General features: G+C 39.0%; 3 protein-coding genes and 1 long non-coding RNA gene across 6 annotated transcripts; 3 read left to right on the top strand and 1 right to left on the bottom strand.

The window, feature by feature from the left end:
• The first annotated feature begins 1,357 nt into the window (after window positions 1-1,357).
• On the top strand, window positions 1,358-21,083 carry LOC118493074. The gene is made up of 3 exons (XR_004895024.1): window positions 1,358-2,267; window positions 4,007-4,019; window positions 21,066-21,083. It is a non-coding gene; the product is annotated as an uncharacterized LOC118493074 (long non-coding RNA).
• tomm40l (translocase of outer mitochondrial membrane 40 homolog, like) lies at window positions 4,325-10,751 on the top strand. 2 transcript variants are annotated; one of them, XM_031295772.2, is made up of 10 exons: window positions 4,325-4,507; window positions 6,746-6,966; window positions 7,132-7,199; window positions 7,757-7,849; window positions 7,946-8,047; window positions 8,552-8,657; window positions 8,821-8,943; window positions 9,062-9,138; window positions 9,322-9,424; window positions 9,973-10,751. In XM_031295772.2, exons 2-10 carry the CDS (start codon window positions 6,747-6,749, stop codon window positions 10,110-10,112), a joined length of 1,032 nt encoding a protein of 343 aa, XP_031151632.1. In that variant the 5' UTR covers window positions 4,325-4,507; window position 6,746; the 3' UTR covers window positions 10,113-10,751. The 2 variants fall into 2 exon arrangements, with proteins under 2 accessions (XP_031151632.1, XP_035847443.1); XM_035991550.1 differs by lacking the exon at window positions 4,325-4,507 and having other exon boundaries at window positions 6,727-6,966.
• On the bottom strand, window positions 12,068-13,429 carry LOC116047179 (apolipoprotein A-IV-like). Its single transcript, XM_031295773.2, has 4 exons — window positions 13,331-13,429; window positions 13,191-13,239; window positions 12,943-13,090; window positions 12,068-12,857 (listed from the first exon to the last, which is right to left on the bottom strand). Exons 1-4 carry the CDS (start codon window positions 13,412-13,414, stop codon window positions 12,281-12,283), a joined length of 858 nt encoding a protein of 285 aa, XP_031151633.1. The 5' UTR covers window positions 13,415-13,429; the 3' UTR covers window positions 12,068-12,280.
• apoa4a (apolipoprotein A-IV a) lies at window positions 16,399-18,091 on the top strand. Of its 2 annotated transcripts, none has more exons than XM_031295776.2 (4): window positions 16,399-16,481; window positions 16,575-16,628; window positions 16,748-16,898; window positions 17,311-18,091. In XM_031295776.2, exons 2-4 carry the CDS (start codon window positions 16,589-16,591, stop codon window positions 17,888-17,890), a joined length of 771 nt encoding a protein of 256 aa, XP_031151636.1. In that variant the 5' UTR covers window positions 16,399-16,481; window positions 16,575-16,588; the 3' UTR covers window positions 17,891-18,091. The 2 variants fall into 2 exon arrangements, with proteins under 2 accessions (XP_031151636.1, XP_031151635.1); XM_031295775.2 differs by having other exon boundaries at window positions 16,400-16,481; window positions 16,745-16,898.
• Window positions 21,084-21,292: the final 209 nt, after the last annotated feature.

The following is a 21,292-nucleotide window of genomic DNA, read 5'->3' as shown; positions in this document are numbered from 1 at the left end:
GACTAATGCATCAGAGGCTGGTTCAGAACCGTTTTGATATAACATTTGCCATTACCAAGCTGATACACAATTAAGTATCAACAGGTCCAAGGGATACATTGTTTTTGTAGAAGTTGGTGCAAAACTATAGTTTGAATTCCCTGCTGTTTTCCTCCCCCCCCCCCCCCCCCCCTCTAGTTATATTGTGTGGAATTAGTTACAGGAGCAAATCCAAGGGAAAACTCTTATTTTTTTTAAACCCCCAAACGTGACAAAATGGAAGTTGGTGAATGTATTAGTTGCCAATGTAGATATTCTCTAGCCCAGTGGTTGAATGCCAAGCTCTTGAGCATACTTGATTGAGTATTGCTGCTGTTGCATTTGAAACTCCTCTTCAGGCTTTGCTTTTATGAAATGATGTACTGGATATGAAATGGTGTCAAAGACTACAAGGTGATGAAACCTGCTCGGCCTATAGAGGAGCACATTGACCTTCGATTGAACCACGACTAAAATTAGAAAAGTTTTCTTTCTGCAGCAGCAAAAATATCTTTTTTTCCCTTATCTTCCCCCAGCACAGCTGTGTTTTATAATAATAACAATGGGAGGGGTGGGCTCTGTGTTTTGAAAGCAAAATTGTAGCATCTCTGAACAGGCAGCTGTGACTTCTTTGTTTTTGTCCTCCCCTTTACAGAGCATCACTTATAGAAAAAAGACATAAAAAAGAAAGTATTTTTGCTTTTAAGATTTATTTTTGATGTTGCTTAAAGCAGTTTGAAGAGGGGAGGGACGGGACTGTGAGGCTTTAGCACTGGGTAACGTGAAAGTTTTTTGGGTGGGTTTGCAGAAACCAAGTTTTTTTTTAATTTTTTTTATTATTTTTTTAAGATGCTCTTTGGGCATCTTGGATCTTTCCTTCTCTGGTACTTTGAGCAAAGACAAAAGCTTTGATTTAAAGTTGTTTTCCCTCAAAAGTACACAATACTTGTTTTCTTTGTGTTTTAAGTACCAGAGAGAGTGTTGAGTTATACGGGAAAGAGTTTTCTGGAAATCGTTAAAGCACTGATCCTCTTGAACCGGTGTGTGTGTTTGTGTGACGATGATCAAAGTGCTTTGATTTGTTTTCAGAAACTCAGTACATTTTCCACGAGGGCAATCTATATACGAGGTGTTATGAATCATTTTGAGGAAATTGTAAATGATTCATTGTTTACACTAGTCGTTTACAATTACAAAAAAAGAAAATACTTTGCTTCATGAGCGGAGGAGGTTGAAATTTTTGTTCCTTTTTTTTTTTCTTGAAATTGATTTTCAGGATTTACATTGAAGCAAAACCAAAAAAGTGTGTGTGTGAGAGAGAGAGAGAGAGAGAGAGAGACTGTGTGTGTGACTGTGTGAAAAAGGTGGGTTTGCATAAGCGAGAGTGTGAGCTGTATGTTTGAAGCTGTGACAGGCTGAGTTTTAAGAATCATTACATTTACATGCAGCTTCAACTGAACCAGAAAACGGGATAGGTTTGGAGAAATGGAGCCAACTAGTTACTCGTGTGGATGTGAATAATTTGGAATAAGAATAAAACTGCCGTTAACAGTGAGGCTGCATGTAAGTGTAATTGATGTTTGTTTGTTTTTTCTGTGTTTTCATGTGCAGACTCGTCTTGTGTTTTTGTTGGCGGTCTACGATGTCTGAAATATCAGTATGGCTGTTTACAGTTGTCAGGGATGTGTTTTTGTTTTTCCTTTACCATCTCCATCGTCAAGTTTGTGGACATAAATCTAATTTCTTATGACAAATTTCCACTTTTCTGTTCTTTATCTGTGTTCTTTATCTGATCACGTCCCTGACAGTCATTCCATGATCTCTTTTGTGACCCAAATAACAGCAAAGCTTACGCATTTATAGCTGAATCTATCAAGACTTGGTAGGGATGTGTTTTGAAAGATGTAACATTAAAAAAAAGCCACCTGGCTATTGTCAAATATTAGATGTCATCCCAGACTTTTGCCTGGAATTGGCACCCAAATCTCTAAACCCCTTAAAGAAAAACTAGCCTTTATTACAACTTCATTCAACTTTTTGTAGTTCCAGCCATATGTTCTATTTGTTATGACAACCGTTTTATCATACACAATCCAACTGATGACTGGAGCTATGCAAATTAAGACCTAAGTTGAAATAAAATGTAGTAAACTTGTGCATCAGTGGCCACAAAGGAGGTTATGATGAATGCCGTTGTGAATGTTGAGTGATTCTGTTGATTTTGTCATCTGGTGTTAAGACGTCTGTGTGTGTGCACTCTGGCCTGTGGAGTCAGGAGTGCTGACGGGGTGGGGGAGGGGGGGAGGGATATTTGTCAAAATTAGTTAAAAAGGTTAACTGTTACAAAAATGAAAAGGTGGGGATTTGGGTAAAAAAGTGGCAGTTTTGGGATTCTTTACATTCTAAATTGGTGGAAATAAAAACAAAAAGTAATCTTCTTGACTTAAACCTAGTATTAATGGCTGAGCTGCCCCTAATATCTATACTGTGCATAGCTCAATCTAATTGGATCTCTTAATGTGCTGCACTAATGTAGACTCACCCACGCTTCAGGCCATTTCAGCCAAATGTAATGAACTCAGCAGAATTGTTGTAGTAAGCTGAGGGTTAAGTCACAGTAGTATTTCCCCTGCAACATAGACTGAAAACAGTGGTGTGAAGACTCTAAATTGGCTTTCAAATTGTTTTATGTTTTAATGTAGCTGAGGAAAAAGTTGTAATTGAAGGATTTTCTCTACAACATGAATATGAAGGAGTGGTAATACATTGATTCTAAATTGGCTCGCAAAAGTGTTGGTTCAGTCGATGACTCATTCTTAAAAATTGTTTTCTTTATAAAAGAATTTTTTTTTTTTTTTGAGTTCAGTCTTCTCTGTACTTATTGGTACCTTGGTGACCCTGCTTCTCCTAAAACGATTATCAGCACCATGTTCAAGTAACATAATTTTGGACTTCAGTTGTATTAACTTAAAACCAGACTCCATGTTTATTTATCCCATTATTTCCTTTTCATACCATTAGAATAAAACTCGGGTGGTACCAGAAAAAAATTGTAATTTTTTCATTGTTTGTTTTCATTCCTTACCAAATGCATCGAAGACGCACTAGGTATTTCAACGAGTGCTGATCACTCTGTCCTCTACTGTTGTAATGTGGAAATACATGCAGGGGTAATAAAATTCAATAAATTGAACTGAAATTTACACTGCCATGTGTTCTGTTTTATTACATTGTCATATTTAATTACATGATGTGGTTTTTTAGGCGTGACATGTTACAATAATTATTATATATATAATTATAACATAGTAATTGTGTAAATGGTTTACCATGTAAGCTTTAAAGGACCATAACCAATGTTTTTGTCTGTTAATAGCACATTTACTACTAATTACTGAAATCTCTGACTGGTCATAGGTATCCATGTGCCATGGATGGATAAGATGGAGCAGCTTTTCTGTCCTGGCATATGCATAAGGATGGATTACTTATCGGGCAAAGCAGGCCCCAAAAGTCCTAGATTTACTGTGTCAGTTGGCTTTTGGTAATTTGACAAATTGCATTACTGTTGAGGAATTTTCACCACTCGAGGTCTTCTACAGTAGCACTGAACTTACTTTTTTAGACGTTTGTTTGGAATGGATGAGCTTACAGGTTGAATACATTTAATGTATTTTCACTTTGGAAATAAAAAAGCTTCTGCCAAATGACTGCAATATCAATTTGGTCCTGCATTATTATGTAGCCTAACCTCGCGGCTTTGTTTAAATGGAGTCTGTGTCAAAATCTAATCTGAAAACCTTACATATTTTACTTTGAATAAACATAAAGTACTTTTGGAACATCCATTACAAATGCACAATAAAAATTACTAATTAGCAGTCGCCTGTTAATGGCTTTCCACTCCTAATACGTTCACCTTTGTACACAGGTGTGCACGCTACTCCGTCATTAGGCTGTTCAGTGGAAACAGTGGGGCCCCTGAAAGCTGCTGCTGTGTGGTGTGGCTGGATAAATAAAGAGGCGCTATTGTGTGTCAACGTTTTTAACGTTGTGACTTTGCAATGTATACAGACCCTCGGGGTGCCATTTGACCTTGAAGGAATTCCTTCATAACATTTTACTACACCCGCTCTACTGCCTGCATTTCTCCGCCAATCGTTAACCCCAGGATTAATCATCCCGCCCCTCTGCAACTGACTGCACTTCGATTAGCCAATAGCGTTAGAGTAGACGCGTGACGTAATCGACTTAAAACTACGCCTTCGACGCTTCTGACATATAAAAAAAAAAAAAAAAAAAAAAAAAAATCTTCCGACACATTGTTTTCTTGGCAGGTGTTTCAGCCAATCATTCGTCAGGATCATGGTCCGTCATCCAATTGTAACGTGTCTTGAGAAAATAGGAGGGACCCTAGCGTCACCCACTTCTTCTTCTTTGGTGCTACCGGATTCAACTTCCGGCTGCATCGTCCTCTGGAAATCACAACGTGAGTCGTTATCGTTAGCTATGTGTTTTGTATAACAAGAGGTTTAACTGTGGACATATTACATTATTAGCTGTTTTTTTCTGCAGTTGAAATCTCACAAAGTGATCTTTGTTTTCCTTCACCGGCAGCAACCGTTTATTTTAAGGCTGTCAGCTGCTGGCTGAAGCTAGCTAGCTAGCTTAGCTAACTTTTCATACTGGCTTGTAGGTGAGGCAGGTTTCATTCAAAACATTAGCTACATCTAATAATGACAGCAGTTAGCGATCACTGTTTTCTTACTTATCTTCATCACATAACGCTATTGTTACGTGTTATTAGCCGGTCTTTCATAGCTGCTGCTGCTCTGTCTTTGTATGAATGAACATGATCTGTGTGAAAGGTTAAAGGGGCCCTCCACCGATTGAACACATGAAGATACGTTTACTCATTATGGGAACTATTACTTAGCCCGAGGCCTGTGGCACAGGTTTGTCTTCTTTTGCTCAGAGAGAAACTTGCTAACTTCTGGGAAATTAACCAGAATCAGGGTGTGTTGTGTCCTTGTTATATGAGTTAATTTAATTACCAGTTTCTGACTTGCAAATTGCATTCACGTCAACATCAGGTGTTTCTGAAACCTTGGATTTATCGGACTAAGGCTGTCAAAATTGGCCAAAAATGCATGCTTTTTTATTTAGCATTACAAATTGTACATGTTGAGTTTGAAATATGTGGGCATTAACCAGGCGTGGAAGGTCTAATGAAGCTATTGGTAAGCATTATGTAAAATATAGCATCCAAAATACTTTTATTGTGTAATATACATCTTTATGTGGTTATGGTCAAGAGGTAGTCTTAGCCTCTGCTTCTCCCATTCTTTTATTTAAATCTGTCTGTTGTATTCCCAAATGTTATAACTTTACGTGTTAAATTGCTCTACACTATTGGATTATCTGGCCTGCCTGCATCAGTTACACTACATCGATCAGGTTATTTATTGTCTTAAAGGTCCCATGACATGGTGCTCTTTGGATGCTTTTATATAGGCCTTAGTGGTCCCCTAATACTGTATCTGAAGTCTCTTTTATATAGACCTTAGTGGTCCCCTAATACTGTATCTGAAGTCTCTTTTATATAGACCTTAGTGGTCCCCTAATACTGTATCTGAAGTCTTTTATAGAGACCTTAGTGGTCCCCTAATACTGTATCTGAAGTCTCTTTTATATAGACCTTAGTGGTCCCCTAATACTGTATCTGAAGTCTCTTTTATATAGACCTTAGTGGTCCCCTAATACTGTATCTGAAGTCTCTTTTATATAGACCTTAGTGGTCCCCTAATACTGTATCTGAAGTCTTTTATAGAGACCTTAGTGGTCCCCTAATACTGTATCTGAAGTCTCTTTTATATAGGCCTCAGTGGTCCCCTAATACTGTATCTGAAGTCTCTTTTATATAGACCTTAGTGGTCCCCTAATACTGTATCTGAAGTCTCTTTTATATAGACCTTAGTGGTCCCCTAATACTGTATCTGAAGTCTTTTATAGAGACCTTAGTGGTCCCCTAATACTGTATCTGAAGTCTCTTTTATATAGACCTTAGTGGTCCCCTAATACTGTATCTGAAGTCTTTTATAGAGACCTTAGTGGTCCCCTAATACTGTATCTGCTGAAGTCTCTTTTATATAGACCTTAGTGGTCCCCTAATACTGTATCTGAAGTCTCTTTATATAGACCTTAGTGGTCCCCTAATACTGTATCTGAAGTCTCTTTATATAGACCTTAGTGGTCCCCTAATACTGTATCTGAAGTCTGAAGGGGGTGTGGTCTTGACCAATTGCTGCTTTGCTTGTTTGCAAACCATGATGTCTCTCTCTTTCTTGTGGGTGGGCCAAATTCTCTGGGTGGGCAAAGCAGAGAAAGGGGAGGTAACCTTTCCTCTTATGAAGTCATAAAGGGAAGATTCCAGATCGACCCATCTGAGCTTTCATTTTCTCAAAGACAGAGCAGGATACCCAGAGCTCGGTTTACACTTATCGCTATTTCTAGCCACTGGGGGATCATAGGCAGGCTGGGGGAACACATTTTAATGTTAAAAAACCTCCATAAAGTGAAATGTTCATGCCATGGGACCTTTTTAAAGTACGTTGCGTTGCCGTTATCTGCTGCGTCGATGACATTAATACTCAATGGTACTACCAACAGCCTCTTGGCTAATCACTCACCCTCTCGCTTGCTCTATCCCCTAATTTCTCTCTGCCAGAATGGGCAGTGTTTTGGCTGCCAGCTCCCCCAACCCTCCACCTCCTGCCTCTGGCGGTGGTGCTGCTGCTGCCCCTGGGTTGACGGTGCCACCAGGCTTTGGGATGCCTCCGGTCTCCCCAGTTATACCCTCTACAGGGGCAGCCTCAGGAAAGGAGCAGGAGGCAGAAAGCTCTTTGCCTAACCCGGGTGCATTTGAGGAGTGTCATCGCAAGTGTAAAGGTAAATGGAGATAATAAAAAAAGAAGTCATTTGAGTCGAGGCTTAAGAAGTCTTGCTCCTGATAATTATGCACAAAATAATGTATAACTATATACCTGCACTACCTGGTTTTGCTTTCTTATTTGTCTTTTCTAAATCTAACTGCATCCGTGTTTTTCTTCCCAGAGGTTTTCCCTATGCAGATGGAAGGCGTCAGGCTAGTTGTCAACAAGGGCCTTAGCAACCACTTCCAGGTCAGTCAAGTTTCTTTTTACAGCAGAGATTTTTACCAACAGAAATTGGAACGTTCTGCCCTGTATGCATTTCCCTTTGACTAACTGATACACAAAATAAAGCCTGAGTATTTCTCAAAAGCTTGCGTTTTTCTATAAAGTTTTAGTCTGATCTGTGTGCCTTAAGGCCGTTTTATGGTTGTGCGCAATCTCCACGTCGTGACCCTTTTCGGAGTTCTGCGTCAGGGTTGAACGTGTTTCTTTGCATCGCGGTGCATTTCACCGCCAGAAGGCTAGGGGGGGGGGTTGTGGTTTCTGGAGGGGGAGCCACGGCCGAGCGACTTGCGTGGCCGCGACGTGTAGTTAAATTTTTTGAGAGGTGTACGTCAGGCTACGGCGTAGGGTCTGGCGTAGACGCAGAGGGGTCTGCGGGGGTACGCCGTCGATTCTACGCACGACTATAAAACGGCCTTTAAACTCCAAACTTGAATTCCAGTGTGGAACAGACCAAAGTAAGTGGACTGCAAATGTGTTGAAGGTATATTTTTAATTGTGTCCTTTTTTAAACTCTCTTTAAGGTGAATCACACTGTGCTGCTGAGCACCACGGGAGATTCCACCTACAGGTTTGGTGCTACATATGTTGGAACAAAGCAGATGGGTCCAGCAGAGGTATGCTACAGTAAAGTCGCTGTGAATCCTATCTGTAAGATGTTTTATAGTTTCTTTTTTTATATAAACTATGAAACAAATGGTCTTTTTGTTCAGTTTTTTCCAGTCATGGTGGGAGACATGGACAACAGTGGCAGCCTTAACGCCCAGATCATCCACCAGGTCACCAGCAGAATACGATCCAAACTGGCCTTCCAGGTAAAGTTCAAACATTGTTCTTTTTTCCCCCCTGTTAGACCTTTTCATAAAAAACTTTAATACCATTGGTACCGTGATATTTCTTTTCTTTGACAGTTTATTTCCATTTAATTTTTCCTGATTTCTCTCACTGTGCATGATGTCAGTTGGAGCTAGATCGATAAATTGGCAGGCCCGATTGTAGTTTTTCGCAGATTTATTGTATCTTGGGATCAGTAAGTGTGTGTGTATATGTGTATATATATATATATATATATATATATATATATATATATATATATATATATATATATATATATATATATATATATATATATATATATATATAAGTTTAACCAAATTTAGGAACAATACAAAGTTTGTATTGATGTACCCGCTGATGTATCAAGGTTAGACATTTTAAAATCGCAAATACAGATATCGGTATTTCCCTTGAAAATCGAGCATCAGTCGGACCGTAACGTTAACTTTGTCAAACTCTGTAAAACTCTGTCCTGTCCTCAGACACAACAACACAAGTTTGTGAACTGGCAAGGCGATGCGGAGATTAAGGGGGAAGATTTTACTGCAACGATGACACTTGGAAACCCAGATGTCCTTGTCGGCTCTGGTAGGTCTTCAGTCTTCACTTTGTCATCCAAAGACCAAAATTACTTTCTATCCTTCTAAATATTTTAGGATTGTTTTTTAATTTTCTGAAAATAGACCTCTAATTAAACCAAAACAAAGATTTAGTTCTCAACATGACCACCTGTTTTTGTGCACCTGGTCAGGTATTGTTATAGCACACTACCTCCAGTCCATAACGCCGGCTCTGGCTCTGGGAGGGGAGCTGGTTTACCACCGCAGGCCGGGGGAGGAAGGCACAGTGATGTCTTTCGTCGGCAGATACACAGGTGAGACGCACATTATTATTTAGTTGGAATTAATGAGTCCACAATGTTTTTTGTTTTTGTTGTTGTTTTTTTTTCTCATTTGGTTAAACCAGTATTGACTTGACCTTCCTCTGTATAGGCAGTAACTACATCGCCACATTGACCCTCGGCTCAGCGGGGGCTCATGCTTCGTACTATCACAAAGCCAACGAGCAGGTAACTTTGTTGCCTTTTTACTCGTTTGTTTGCCAGCCTCTGTTAAAAATACAATGCAAACCATTTGCAGCTTTTGTTTCTAACTTGATTGACAAGTGGGTAAATGCTCCCTGACCTGAAAGCATTTTTTTTTTTCATAAATCTGCATTCATCGGGATCTAACTGTCTGCTGCTCTTCAACAGTTGCAGCTCGGTGTGGAGTTTGAGGGGAGCACCCGCATGCAGGACACCAGCGTGTCGTTTGGCTACCAGCTAGATGTGCCTAAAGCTAATTTACTGTTTAAAGGTACGATGTGTATACACTCTTTATTCCAGGTAAAACACACGGGGATCATCTTGCACAGGTAGCTTGACAAAGTCTTTGTAGCAGCCAAGTATTATATATTGTTATAGATTACAGAGGAAAATCAAAAAGGCAGTCACTTGGAAAATCATAGAGGTGATGAATTTACAAGCCATTGTTAGAATTTAGCAGCAGGTGACTGGACATTTTGTGTCCTGATGTGTTATGCATCCAGGCAAGACTATTCCTTCAGGAATCAGAGCTGCACTTTGACATTGCCCGTGTAATGTCTATATGTATGTGTATATTTTTGAATTGATTTAAAATGGACAGTTTTCCAAGAGGAAATAATGAAAATTCTCACAGAGAAGTTGTTATATTACCACACAGAATAATGGCCTATACTTTTGAATGAGAATGCTTTTTTTAATTTTATAAATTATTTTATTATTTTTTACAAATGAAAAACGGGACAGTGCGCAGGCATACGTGTCTGCAGTTGTTTGTACTCTTTATGAAATCTAATACTCTGTCTCCTGCTCCTCTTCAAGGTTCAGTAGACAGTAACTGGGTAGTTGGTGCAACGTTAGAAAAGAAGCTGCTCCCGCTGCCGCTCTCTTTGGTTCTCTGCACCTTCCTCAACCACCGCAAGAACAAGTTCCAGTGCGGTTTTGGCATCACCATCGGTTAGACTGACTGACTGAGCAGCGGGTTATCGACCTGCAGACCGACTTCACAGAACAGACAGACCCACTATGGACAAGAAGACTATGCCATGTACAACACTGTGTGTCCCATCACTTCAATCTGCTCGATTCGGCCATTATCACGTTATTGGTTTCATCAAATGTGGTGAATAGAAGGTAATATTGTAAATGTATTGCATTTAATCCTGTAAGATTAATTAACTGAATGATCAGAAGTGAAACAGTAATGTGATTGGTCAAGAATCTGTTGACTGTGGACTCTCAACACAAACCAGTAGACAGGAGAAAGACTTAACACGTTAAGAGACATTACAGAATTACTCTTTGTTTTATTCACTGAGTTCATTGCCCCTTGCTCCGGTCTTGTGTTTTGTTTTGTTTTTTACTGTAAAGTCTGTCTTGGCGTGCGGTGAATGAAATCCTTGTCATTTGCTTGTTTAAAGGTGATTTATTGGTTACAGACAAGTTTACAAGCTATCAGAAGGAAGTGTGCTGTACTGCATGTCACATTCACAATCCATCACTTGTTTTGTTGCCTTTTTTATGTTGCATACATATGTTGAACAGTATATATGACCTGTATATACCTCTTGGAAACTGATAAATACCATTTCTTACAAAAAATAAACTGTCTTTTGTCGTTTCTTTCAGACGATCTTGGCTCTGCTGGAGTGTGAGATACTGTGATAAGGGAACATTATTATTATTATTATTATTATTATTATTAAGATAAAGATTTTACACCCCAAAACTGTGCCGAATGAGTTCAATTTACACAAAAATAGGTGGGGGGGGGGAGACATAAGAACCTTTCCAGTAATCCTGACTAAAAAGTTTGTTTCCCTGCCAGCTATAATAAGCCAGTACAAATGAGATTCAGGTAACCAAACCCGGTAGTTGAGCCACAATTGTAGTTTTTCTCTGTCGTCAAAAATCAGTTTAGACTTTGCCTTAAAGACCTCTTAAATAGTGTCAAATCATAACCAAAGTTATCTCAAGACACTTTTCATATAGAGCCGATCTAGACCACCCTAACATTTACAGAGACCCAACATTAGCTCATGACAGCACTTGGTGCGATGGTGGCGAGGAAAAACTTCCTTCTAAGGCGAGACACTACAGGCAAAAACATACCGTAGTTTTTACATGCACAAAGTCAATTTTGAGATTTTGGGCTATTTAGCTTCCATAACATGTCTTCTTTCAGACTAGTGGGAAGAAAACATCCAAAATACACATCATTCATTTTATTTTATTATTCAACATTTTATTCCTAAAAACATGGTGAAATGATTTTTTTTTTAAATGGCTGGCTGTTGTCAGTATTTTCAGATTTATGGGCTGATAAAAAGAGATATCCAAAATGTCCTCAGTAAAAACCTTTGACTTTAACATGTCAACAAAATGTAACACCCTTTAATGACCCTTTATCCCATGTTCAGATCTGTGTTCAAACTATGGAGTTTGTGTATTATGTATATGAACATCTTTTGATATTAGGATAAAAAAATATAAAAATATTGTTTAATATTCGGTTGGAAACACTTGGAGAAAAGTCTTGGAAACTAAAACTGACTGAATTAAATAAAAAATCATCAAACAAAAAGAATGCATTTTAATAGAGTCAAGATATTGAGGATTAATTAAGAGGATTGATTTGTCCTCAGCTGTGATTTGAGTTGGAATTTTTGAACCTGGTACCAGGATCCCCATTGAAATTGTTTTCATTTTTTCATTACTGCTTTACACACAGGACAGAGGTTAGTTTTATTAAGGTATGAGCAGTGATCTCATTCTAATTCTTTAATCCTGGATGTACCGAGCATTTAGGTTGTTGTTGGAAATTGCTGCTCAGCAATGCATTGTGTTAATACAATGTGTACAATGTGTGAGTTAGTCATCTCCTGCACAAAGTGATTAAATGGACGGAGTCATGAAATGAGTCATGAAATTTGCCATTTATTGTACAATCGTATGTTTAAATGTTCTCGGTTTGAATCCCTCTTCTGTGGAAAAACTCTGAAAAAGTCTTGGGTGCTATTGAAGACACCAACAGACTGAACTTGATTGTAAGATTTTTATTTAGTATAATTATACATTGGGTCAATTTAAAATAAATATTTGGTGTGTGGAGGCTGATGGAGGAGGTTGTTTACTGGGTCTTCTTGAAAGACTCCCACAGAGTAGCCAGCTGAGCCTGCAGGTCCTGAGCAGTGGCGTCCAGCTTGGCCCTCAGCTCCTCTCCTCTCTGAGCCAGGGTCTGCTGGATCTCCTGTATTTTCTGGGTCAGCTGGGTCTCAAAGCTCTGGGTCAGGGGGATCATGCTCCTCTGAAACTCCTCCAGGCTCTGCTCCATCTTCTGCTTCATCTCGTCGGTGTAGGGAACCATCTGGGCCTGCAGCTCGCTCACGCTCTTATCCAGCTGCCCCTTCAGCTCCTGGCTCTTCTGCAGCAGGACGGCTTTCAGGGCCTCGGCGTCCATGGACTCAGCGTAGGGGGCCACCTCCTTCTTCAGCTCCTCCACCTGCCTCTGGAGGTGCGCCACTATCTCCTCAGCGTATGGCTGCATGTTAGTGCTCACAGCGGTCAGATCTTTCTCCAGACGAGCCTTCAGCTGCTCGGCCTCCTGGGTAAACTGAGTCATGAAGTCCTGGGTCAGAGGAGCGGCCTGAGCCCGCAGAGCAACGATGTACTGATTCACTGTGTCAGCGCTCTGAGAGATCTTGGCGCTGACAGACACAGAAAAGAAAACCGTTATTAAATTGAAACACATAGTATATTTCTAATGTCATTTAGCTTCTTCATCGCTCTTACTTCACTTCCTGTCCCAGCTCAGACTGTCTGATCTGCTGCAGGGAGTCCTCAGCAGTCAGTGTCGCTTTAGCAACGTAGTCCCAGAAAGCATCTTTCACCAAGTCCATATTGCTCTTGGGCTCTTGCCACAGGATGTTGGCATTGCAAACTGTGGATAAAACATTAGATTTAGTAGAACCCCAACATTTATTCAACCAGTTGTGTTTTACATGGATCAAGCTTTTGTTTCAAGGTAAAACGTCACTCACCAGAGAAAAGTGCGAGAACCACAAGTACCTTCATGATTGAATTTGGACTCTGTTGGATAAAGAAAAAAATATTTTCAAAACGTGTAAAAGTGTTTAATCCGGCACTTAATTAGAGTTTAAGTAATAATAAAAACTGTTACCTTACAGAGGCAGCTTGTCTCTTCTTCACTCTGAGTTTGATGACTTGTGTTGTGCAGGCATTCGTTAAGACCTTTTATAGCCATATTGAAGGGTAAAGTCCTTCACTGGTTGCCCCGCTGGACAGATTCTTGTCACTGCTGGCACTCCACGTCATAATTTAAGTGCCATTGCCTTATTCATCCTGTGATGCATACATCATCTGAATGGGTTAAGTAATGGTTTGACACCTCTAAATCTGCATCACATGCAGCATACACAGAAGGCCATGGGCAACAGGGTATTCAAATATTTTAATAGTCGTGGCAAATAACTTTAATTTGAATATAGTAAGTACATGTACGAAAGGTTTCACTTAAGGCTGCATTACTTGATTTTTTGGGAATCTTGGGGGCCGTGCAAGGAGCTGATATAAAGAAACATTATCATCTTCTAAAGTTGGCATGGGGAACAGTTACACATCCAGAAGACACATAATAAGCATCCCACTGTAGTCGTGTTTCTGGCCACTTGATGAATTTGAATTCACTCTCTTTTAGCTCTGTTTTTGGTCTCCACCACCTCCTGATGGAAATAGCTGGCTCTTTAACTGCTAAATGCTTCACTAAGTTCACCAGCTAGTCTCTATCTGTGCCTGTCTGCTTTTTGGCACTGAGCAGGTACAGTACTATCATTTTTTAGAGCCTAAATGAACGCTGATGAGAGAGCTGAGACTGAACCAAAACAGTAAAGATGAGGGCTGTAAAACCAATACAATGAGCTGTGAGATGCTATAGGGGAGGAACTGCAAAGTCGGCTGATAATTCTCTCTGGGTTTGTCACCTTTCACATTACACTTAGTCATTTAACCTGTTGTTAAAATACAAATATTGATCAGTGCAACTTTAAGTCAAATTCTAGAAGTGTTAGCAGTTAGAGGCAGTAGAAATGTTACTCGTGATTCAACATATTAGCTTATTTGTGGCTCTCTGCACAGTCCAGGAACACTTAGTGACTTCTTAATAGCTTAGTTGAAGAGCATGGGTGTGCACAGACACTTTGAGGGACAAGGGTAAAAAACAATAAATCAATCTTAATAAGTCTTCTGTTCACACTTTCTCATGAAAGAGAAAGTTTGTCCAATCCTTTGACTGGTACTGTACATGGGCGGATTATGACAATGGGCCCCCAGACCTGTAATAGGCCCCCAACCCTGTCTACATTGGAACAAGACAACCAAAGTTAAAGGGTCATTTGGCGTCCGTTTGTAATCGTTTTGCATTTATTTTTAGCCATTTTGTGTCTTTTTATAGTAATTTTGGGTCGTTTGTAGTCATTGTGCATGTATTTTTAGCTGTTTTTAATCTTTCTGTGGTGGTTTTGCATTTATTTTAATTAGTTTTTTATCTCAATAAAAAATAAATTTACTGCGAAAATAATTTTTAGTAACTGGGTCTCCTTTTGGTCATTTAGCATCTATTTTTAGTCATTTTTTATTTTTTTTATTTAAAATTTAACGTCGTTTAGGGTTGTTTGTAGTTGGTACATGTTTTTTGGTCGTTTTGTCTATTCCGTCTTCACTTATGCAACTTGTGAGGAAAACAGTATTGATTTGCCACTTTTTCATCAGCGAGGGACATCTTTAGTTTGATCCACTCCTCTCTATAATTTGCTTAAAGGTTGCTCTGTGCGTCATATGAGAACAGCTGGATGTTTATCAGTAGTTTCACCTCGGATGAAGACGTTATGAGTCTTATCAGTTTGTCAGAAGGGAATTGTTATATAAGGAAACATAACATTCCTCAGTAAAGATAATCTGCAGGTACAACTGGATCAAAGTCCTGCTCACATTTCACTGACCTATCAAACCTCTGACAACATAACTTTTTTGTCTTTAAGCTGAGAGCATTCATTTGGATCAATATGTACGTTTACTCTGTGCTTCTTAAGTTAAAATGTAATCAACAGAAACAATGCAGTGGTACTGTTTGTCACAACTAAGTGAAATAGTGTGGGAGGAGTGTCTTTCCACTACATTTAAATATGATATAACATACATCATGGTCTCTAGATAATGAATCCTACTGACTTTGATGATCCTCTGCCTTTTCTCTTGTGCCATGAGGTTGACATTTGTAGTTTTAAGCAACATGTCTCAACAACTATTGGATGGATTGTCATGGAATTTGGTTCAAAGATTCATCAGATTACTTTGGTTTCAGACTGAATTCCTGTAAAAACTAATGGCATTCCCATGATGAGCCTCAACTGAACTTTGTGTTTAGTGCTAATAAGCAAACATTAACATGCTAACACACTAATGGCTGTAGACTGTTTATCAAGTTATTATTATTATTGTCATTGATCATTTCTCAAATATTTAAAAGGAAATCTGATCATTGATTGTTAATTCAAGTCTAAAATGTTTGGCTCCTGTCTCCAACAACAGGCACAACATCAATTTCTATTCTAATTTTCTCTCAGTGCCAAGGCATAAAACCTATAAGGCATATATATATATATATATATATATATATATATATACACACTACCGGTCAAAAATTTGGGGTCACTTAGAAATGTCCATTCCACTTCATTCCAGACATAATTGCAAAAGGGTTCTCGACTGTTGTACACAGAAGTGGCTGAAGAAACGCTTGAAATTCCATGCTTTTTGGTCTAAACGTCATACCCAAATTAAAAGTGGTACAGCATATACTTTGACACTCTGGGGTGTGCCTGATATAGAATGGAAATTTATAAGTGACCCCAAACTTTTGAACGGTAGTGTATATATATATATATATATATACTGTATATATATATGTATATAACTTTTATTTGATTGTATTGCTTTTGTTTTCAATTTTAAACCTTAAATTAAGCATTTTTGTTTCTTTAAATAGACCTAGAAAGTGTCCTATAAAGACAGACATTACAACAATTACAGAAAAAAATCTTTCTTTAAAATAATATCTGTCTGATAGATGACATGTACATGAGGTTTCATCGGACAGTGTGATGTGGAAGCAGCAGCAGTGACAGCAGGGCACTCAGCGTTGGACTTTACTCCTGTTTCCTCAGTACGACTCAGCTGCCTATATATACTGAGTCATGACCTGTGCAGAACACACACACACACAGAATTCAACAGCTCGAAGCTCATCCACACAGGTGAGACACCCGTCGGAGGACGTCACTTTCAGGTTATGAGATAAATATATAAAAAATAACCACAAAGAGCTCATTTTACACGTTTCTTTTCAGCTGCAGTGTCAGTCATGAAGGTCCTCGTGGTGCTCGTCCTTGCAGTTTTCGCTGGTAAGTAAGTTTTGTAATTTCGGTGTTGAATGAACTTGTATTTGTTTTAAGTTGTATCACTGATAAATCGATGTTGAACGTGTGGCAATAAATGATTTTGACTCCTGTTCTCTCAGCAGGTTGCAATGCCAACATTGTGTGGAAAGGCCAGCCCAAGCAGCAGGTCGACATGGTGAAAGATGCTTTCTGGGAGTACGTTGCCACGGCAACCATGACCGCCGAGGACTCCCTTAAGCAGATCAGACAGTCTGGGCTGGGAAAGGAAGTGAAGTAAGTAAGCCCTAGTCCTAAAGTGTCAAAGACGCATTTACTAAAGGCTTGAAGGAAAACAATAAAGCGCCTGCAAACTCCAAATCCTCAAAAAATATTTCTCTGTAACATGAATCAGAATCAGAATCAGAAAGGGTTTATTGTCACAGTAGTTACCCTGTGGAATTTCCCTTGGTGATTGGTGCATAGCCTACATACAAACACATAAAATATTAACAAGAATAAACAATAAATACAGAAACAGAAAAGAAACAGAGAGACAATGTATACATAATATGCATACTCTTGACCAAATATGCAACAATCAAAGTTAAAAACATATTTTTAGTTGTAAGTTTCAGCAAGGAGTGGGTAATAGACATCAAGAAGGAGCATAATTTTTTTAATGACTTATTTTTGTTTGTCTCTGCAGCACCCTCATCTCTGAGAGCACCGACGCCATCAACAAGCTCACCGACGCTCTCCGTACTCAGGCCGCTCCTCTGACCCAGGACCTCATGTCTAAGTTTTCCCAGGAGGCTGAGAAGCTGAAGACCCGTCTGGAGAAAGATCTGACCGCCGTGGGAAGCAGCCTGCAGCCCTACACCGAGGAGCTGGTCGCTGACCTCCAGAGGCAGTTGGAGGAGCTGAAGAAGGACACGGCCCCCTACACTGAGTCCATGGACACCGAGGCCCTGAAAGCCGTCCTGCTGCAGAAGAGCCAGGAGCTGAAGGGGCAGCTGGATAAGAGCGTGAGCGAGCTGCAGGCCCAGATGGTTCCCTACACAGAGGAGATTAAGGAGAAGATGGAGCAGAGCCTGGAGGAGTTTCAGAGGAGTATGATGCAGGGAGCCCAGAGCTTTGAGACCCAGCTGACCCAGAAAACCCAGGAGATCCAGCAGAACCTGGCTCAGAGAGGAGAGGAGCTGAGGGCCAAGCTGGACATGGACGCCCAGAACCTGAAGATGCAGCTGACTGCTCTGTGGGAGTCCTTCACTAAGATGACCCAGTAAACGGACTAATATTTATACTTTTTCTCTGTTGAATCAGGCTTGTGTTTATGGGACGGATAAAAAAGTAGTGCAATACCTCATTTTCTATTTTTCTGTGGATGAAGATGCTCTAAAAGAAATAACGTCAGTATTTCCTCTGATATGTTACAGTTTACAACTATAATATTTAATCTGTAAACAACAATAAATAGGTTTAATGTATATTGTGTTGTCACTTTCTTCGTATTCATCAATTCCAAAAAAGAGCTATAAAACAAGAAATGTAACTTTTGCTGTCCAACATATTATTTACGCATCAAACATAACCTTTTATAAAATACAAGAAAAAAGAAAATAATTCTTTCTTATAAATGAAAAGGTGAATTCATAAAATACACACTTGCTCAAATGTATACAAACGGATTGGTTTTGCTGCTACAGCTTTATTTAATCTGGTGTGACCAGAAGCTAATGTTATCAAACTTTAAACAGATTTCACATAGATTTCGCTGTGTAACTGAAATGATTGAGTCACATTGTTGACTTTACAACATTGCTCTACTTGTGTTATTGTTAAACCCTTAGTATTCCGCCCCCTTTTTCTATAGGGGTAGGGGATGTTTAGGGGGGGATCACAGGTCAACAGTAGCCTTTATGTAACATAGAAATGGTATATCATCTGAAATCTGGGAACCTGAAGATTAATTTGAGATGCAGCTCAGCACTGTGTCAAGTTTTCTAGCCATGAATCAAAAATCAAAATTTGTTAATGAATTAAAATAATTTCTGCAAGCGTAAAAGGACTTAGTACAGTATGATATGAGTTGATGATGGCCATTCTCAAGCTTACTTATATCTCATAAATTGTTGCAGCAGGTTTTTGGGTTGATACCATTTGTTACACAGATTCGGTACACAATTTAATCATTTACCACTCGAAAATTCATAAGAAATCCCTCCAAAATACCACATTAAGACACCAAGACCTGAGAAACAACATAGACAAATCCATGTTGTGATTTGGTGTCAAAAACGTTGAGAGAACAGCGTTTCTTTGCATGTTTAAAGCTATAGTGCGTAGTTTCTGTCAACCCCCATGAGGAATGCTAAGTTATGACAACAAAACTACACGCATTTACCAGTAACCAAGGAGGACATGTATGATTAAAAAAACATAAATGACCCTTCAGAAGAGGTTATTATCTTCACTCGTTTTTCTGTGCGCGAAAGTCGCCGGACGACACTATTTTCTGAACATAGTCATACTGAGAAATACAGAGAGAGTTGTGTGGAGCTGGTAGTCTTAATTAGCTTTGTATCAACTCATTTGGCTACGGCTTGAATGTAACTAGAGCGCTTTGAAGGAGGGTCTGCCAAAGTGAGACTAGAATGTAACAGACGTTCATCAATATGAAAAAGTTACGCACTAAAGCTTCAACTTAACATGCTTATTTTAGACAACATGACTTTGCTAATAAGTTTTAGTATTAACTACTAACGTAAACTTGATTTGTCTACTGCATCAATTTACTGCTCTGTGTTAATACAACTTGACCTGTTAAGTTTTCACCTTGTGTAAAAACTAAAATGGTTTAAGGCAACAGGTTTCCATGCAAATTTCTAGGAAAGTCAACTAATTTGAGATAACAGTGTATGGTCAATATACCTATGAAAGCCATACATCATCTGAATGCCCTAATGTAGGTCTCTAGTTTGTGGTTGTAAAGTTTTATTAGGCTGTGATTAGCCTCAAGGTCACAACAGGTCATTTTATACAGTGATACAAGTTTCCAAAAAACAGTCTCACTAAATTGAAATGGCTACTAAGGGGACTAACATCTTCACACAGGAATACAATTGGTCTCATTGAATCCACAAAAGTCTCAGCTTTCCATTTTCCCAATTTGTGCAACTCCAAAATCCCAGTATGCAGACATATTCAAATATACCATTTTTGAACTGATGGAACTGTATACTGCATGAGAAAGACTGCATGTTTTTTGCCCCAAACTGCATGGGATTAGCATAAAGTGAACATGTCTGTAAAGACTAGACTTGTGGGTACTCATAGAACCCATTTTCATTCAGATTCTTGAGGTTAGAGGTCAAGGAAACCCTTTGAGAATGGCCATGCAAGATTTTTTACATAAACTAATCTCAGTATGTACCACTGTCTTTTTGGCCACAGTGGCTGCTGTTCAACATCATCAAACACAGAAAGGCAGAGCAGCAACCCAAAGAGAACTGCCGCCTTACCCAAAATAAGCTAAAAAATCATCTAAATAAAGAAAACAATTTGACAATGTATGAAAATAATATAACTTCTTAATAATGATGACATGTGTTACCAAAAAGTTTTGAAACAATCAGAGTTGTATAAAATGTCAAGTCTAAGTAAAAGCATCTGGATGCCAGCCGAACTTAGCCCCGCCCACAAGATTTGAGGTCGGGAAGTTCACATTCTGACTAGAATCTGAGTATGACGATGTCAGGCTAGCATTAAGCCTTACTTAGTTCAAATATTCAAGCTGATTCAAAAACTACAAAACACAAACTTGTTGCCTTAAACCAACCTTTTTGGCTTGTGACCCACCAAAATAAAGCAACATCTACTTGCGACTCCTTGTCAATTTAGATCAATTTATACAGTACTTCACTAAAAGAAGGAAGGTTAGGTCAAACCTCCACACATCTTCTGATGGTTGTTAATGTGTATAATGCCTCATGTCTGTTTATTTGTTTTGTCAACACTGAGGCCAAGGTTACATTCAGCCCAAGACTATTTGTTCTAGGAGATGGATCAATTCATGATAAGCACGAAGTTGGGTCCAAACTAGTTTAATGATAGCTAGACAGATTATTTTAAGAGGATGGAGGAATAAAGGGATGCCATCAATCCAAGAGTGGGCTTGTGAGACAGCTAGAGTTGTAGCATTTGAAAAGATGTCATGCAAACGGTTTGCCAGATTGGACATCTACACTAGAAAATGGGGAAAGTACTTACGCTTTCTGGAGGGCTCATAGCTACGTGCTGGGGAGAAGCGTATACTATGTGCTTATGGTGTTATCACATATACATATTTTTATTTGATTTACAGTGTATTGTCTATTTGGTTATTATTTTATTATATTTTCTTGAATGTTATGGATATTATGTCATCTTTTCTCAATTTTTGTCTAAGTGAGTAATGACGAGTGTGTGTGTGTGTGTGGGGGGGGGGGGGGGTTTTTATGTTGTAAAGTGTACGTTTTGTACGTTGTTTAAAAAAAAAATGTTAATCATAATTTTTTACACTGAGGCCCAAAAGTACATTTCCGCACTTACAGGCAATAAAGTATTTCATTATCCCAATCTGTATAAAAGTTGTATAAATGCAGGCAGCGGTTGTTAAAGCAGGACTATGAACCAAATCAGTTTGGCAC

The sequence above is a fragment of the Sander lucioperca genome, chromosome 14, assembly GCF_008315115.2.
Source record: "Sander lucioperca isolate FBNREF2018 chromosome 14, SLUC_FBN_1.2, whole genome shotgun sequence".
NCBI lineage: Eukaryota > Metazoa > Chordata > Actinopteri > Perciformes > Percidae > Sander > Sander lucioperca.
The sequence above is the reverse complement of the archived record's forward strand: the minus strand, read 5'-3'. Positions and strand labels throughout refer to the sequence as shown.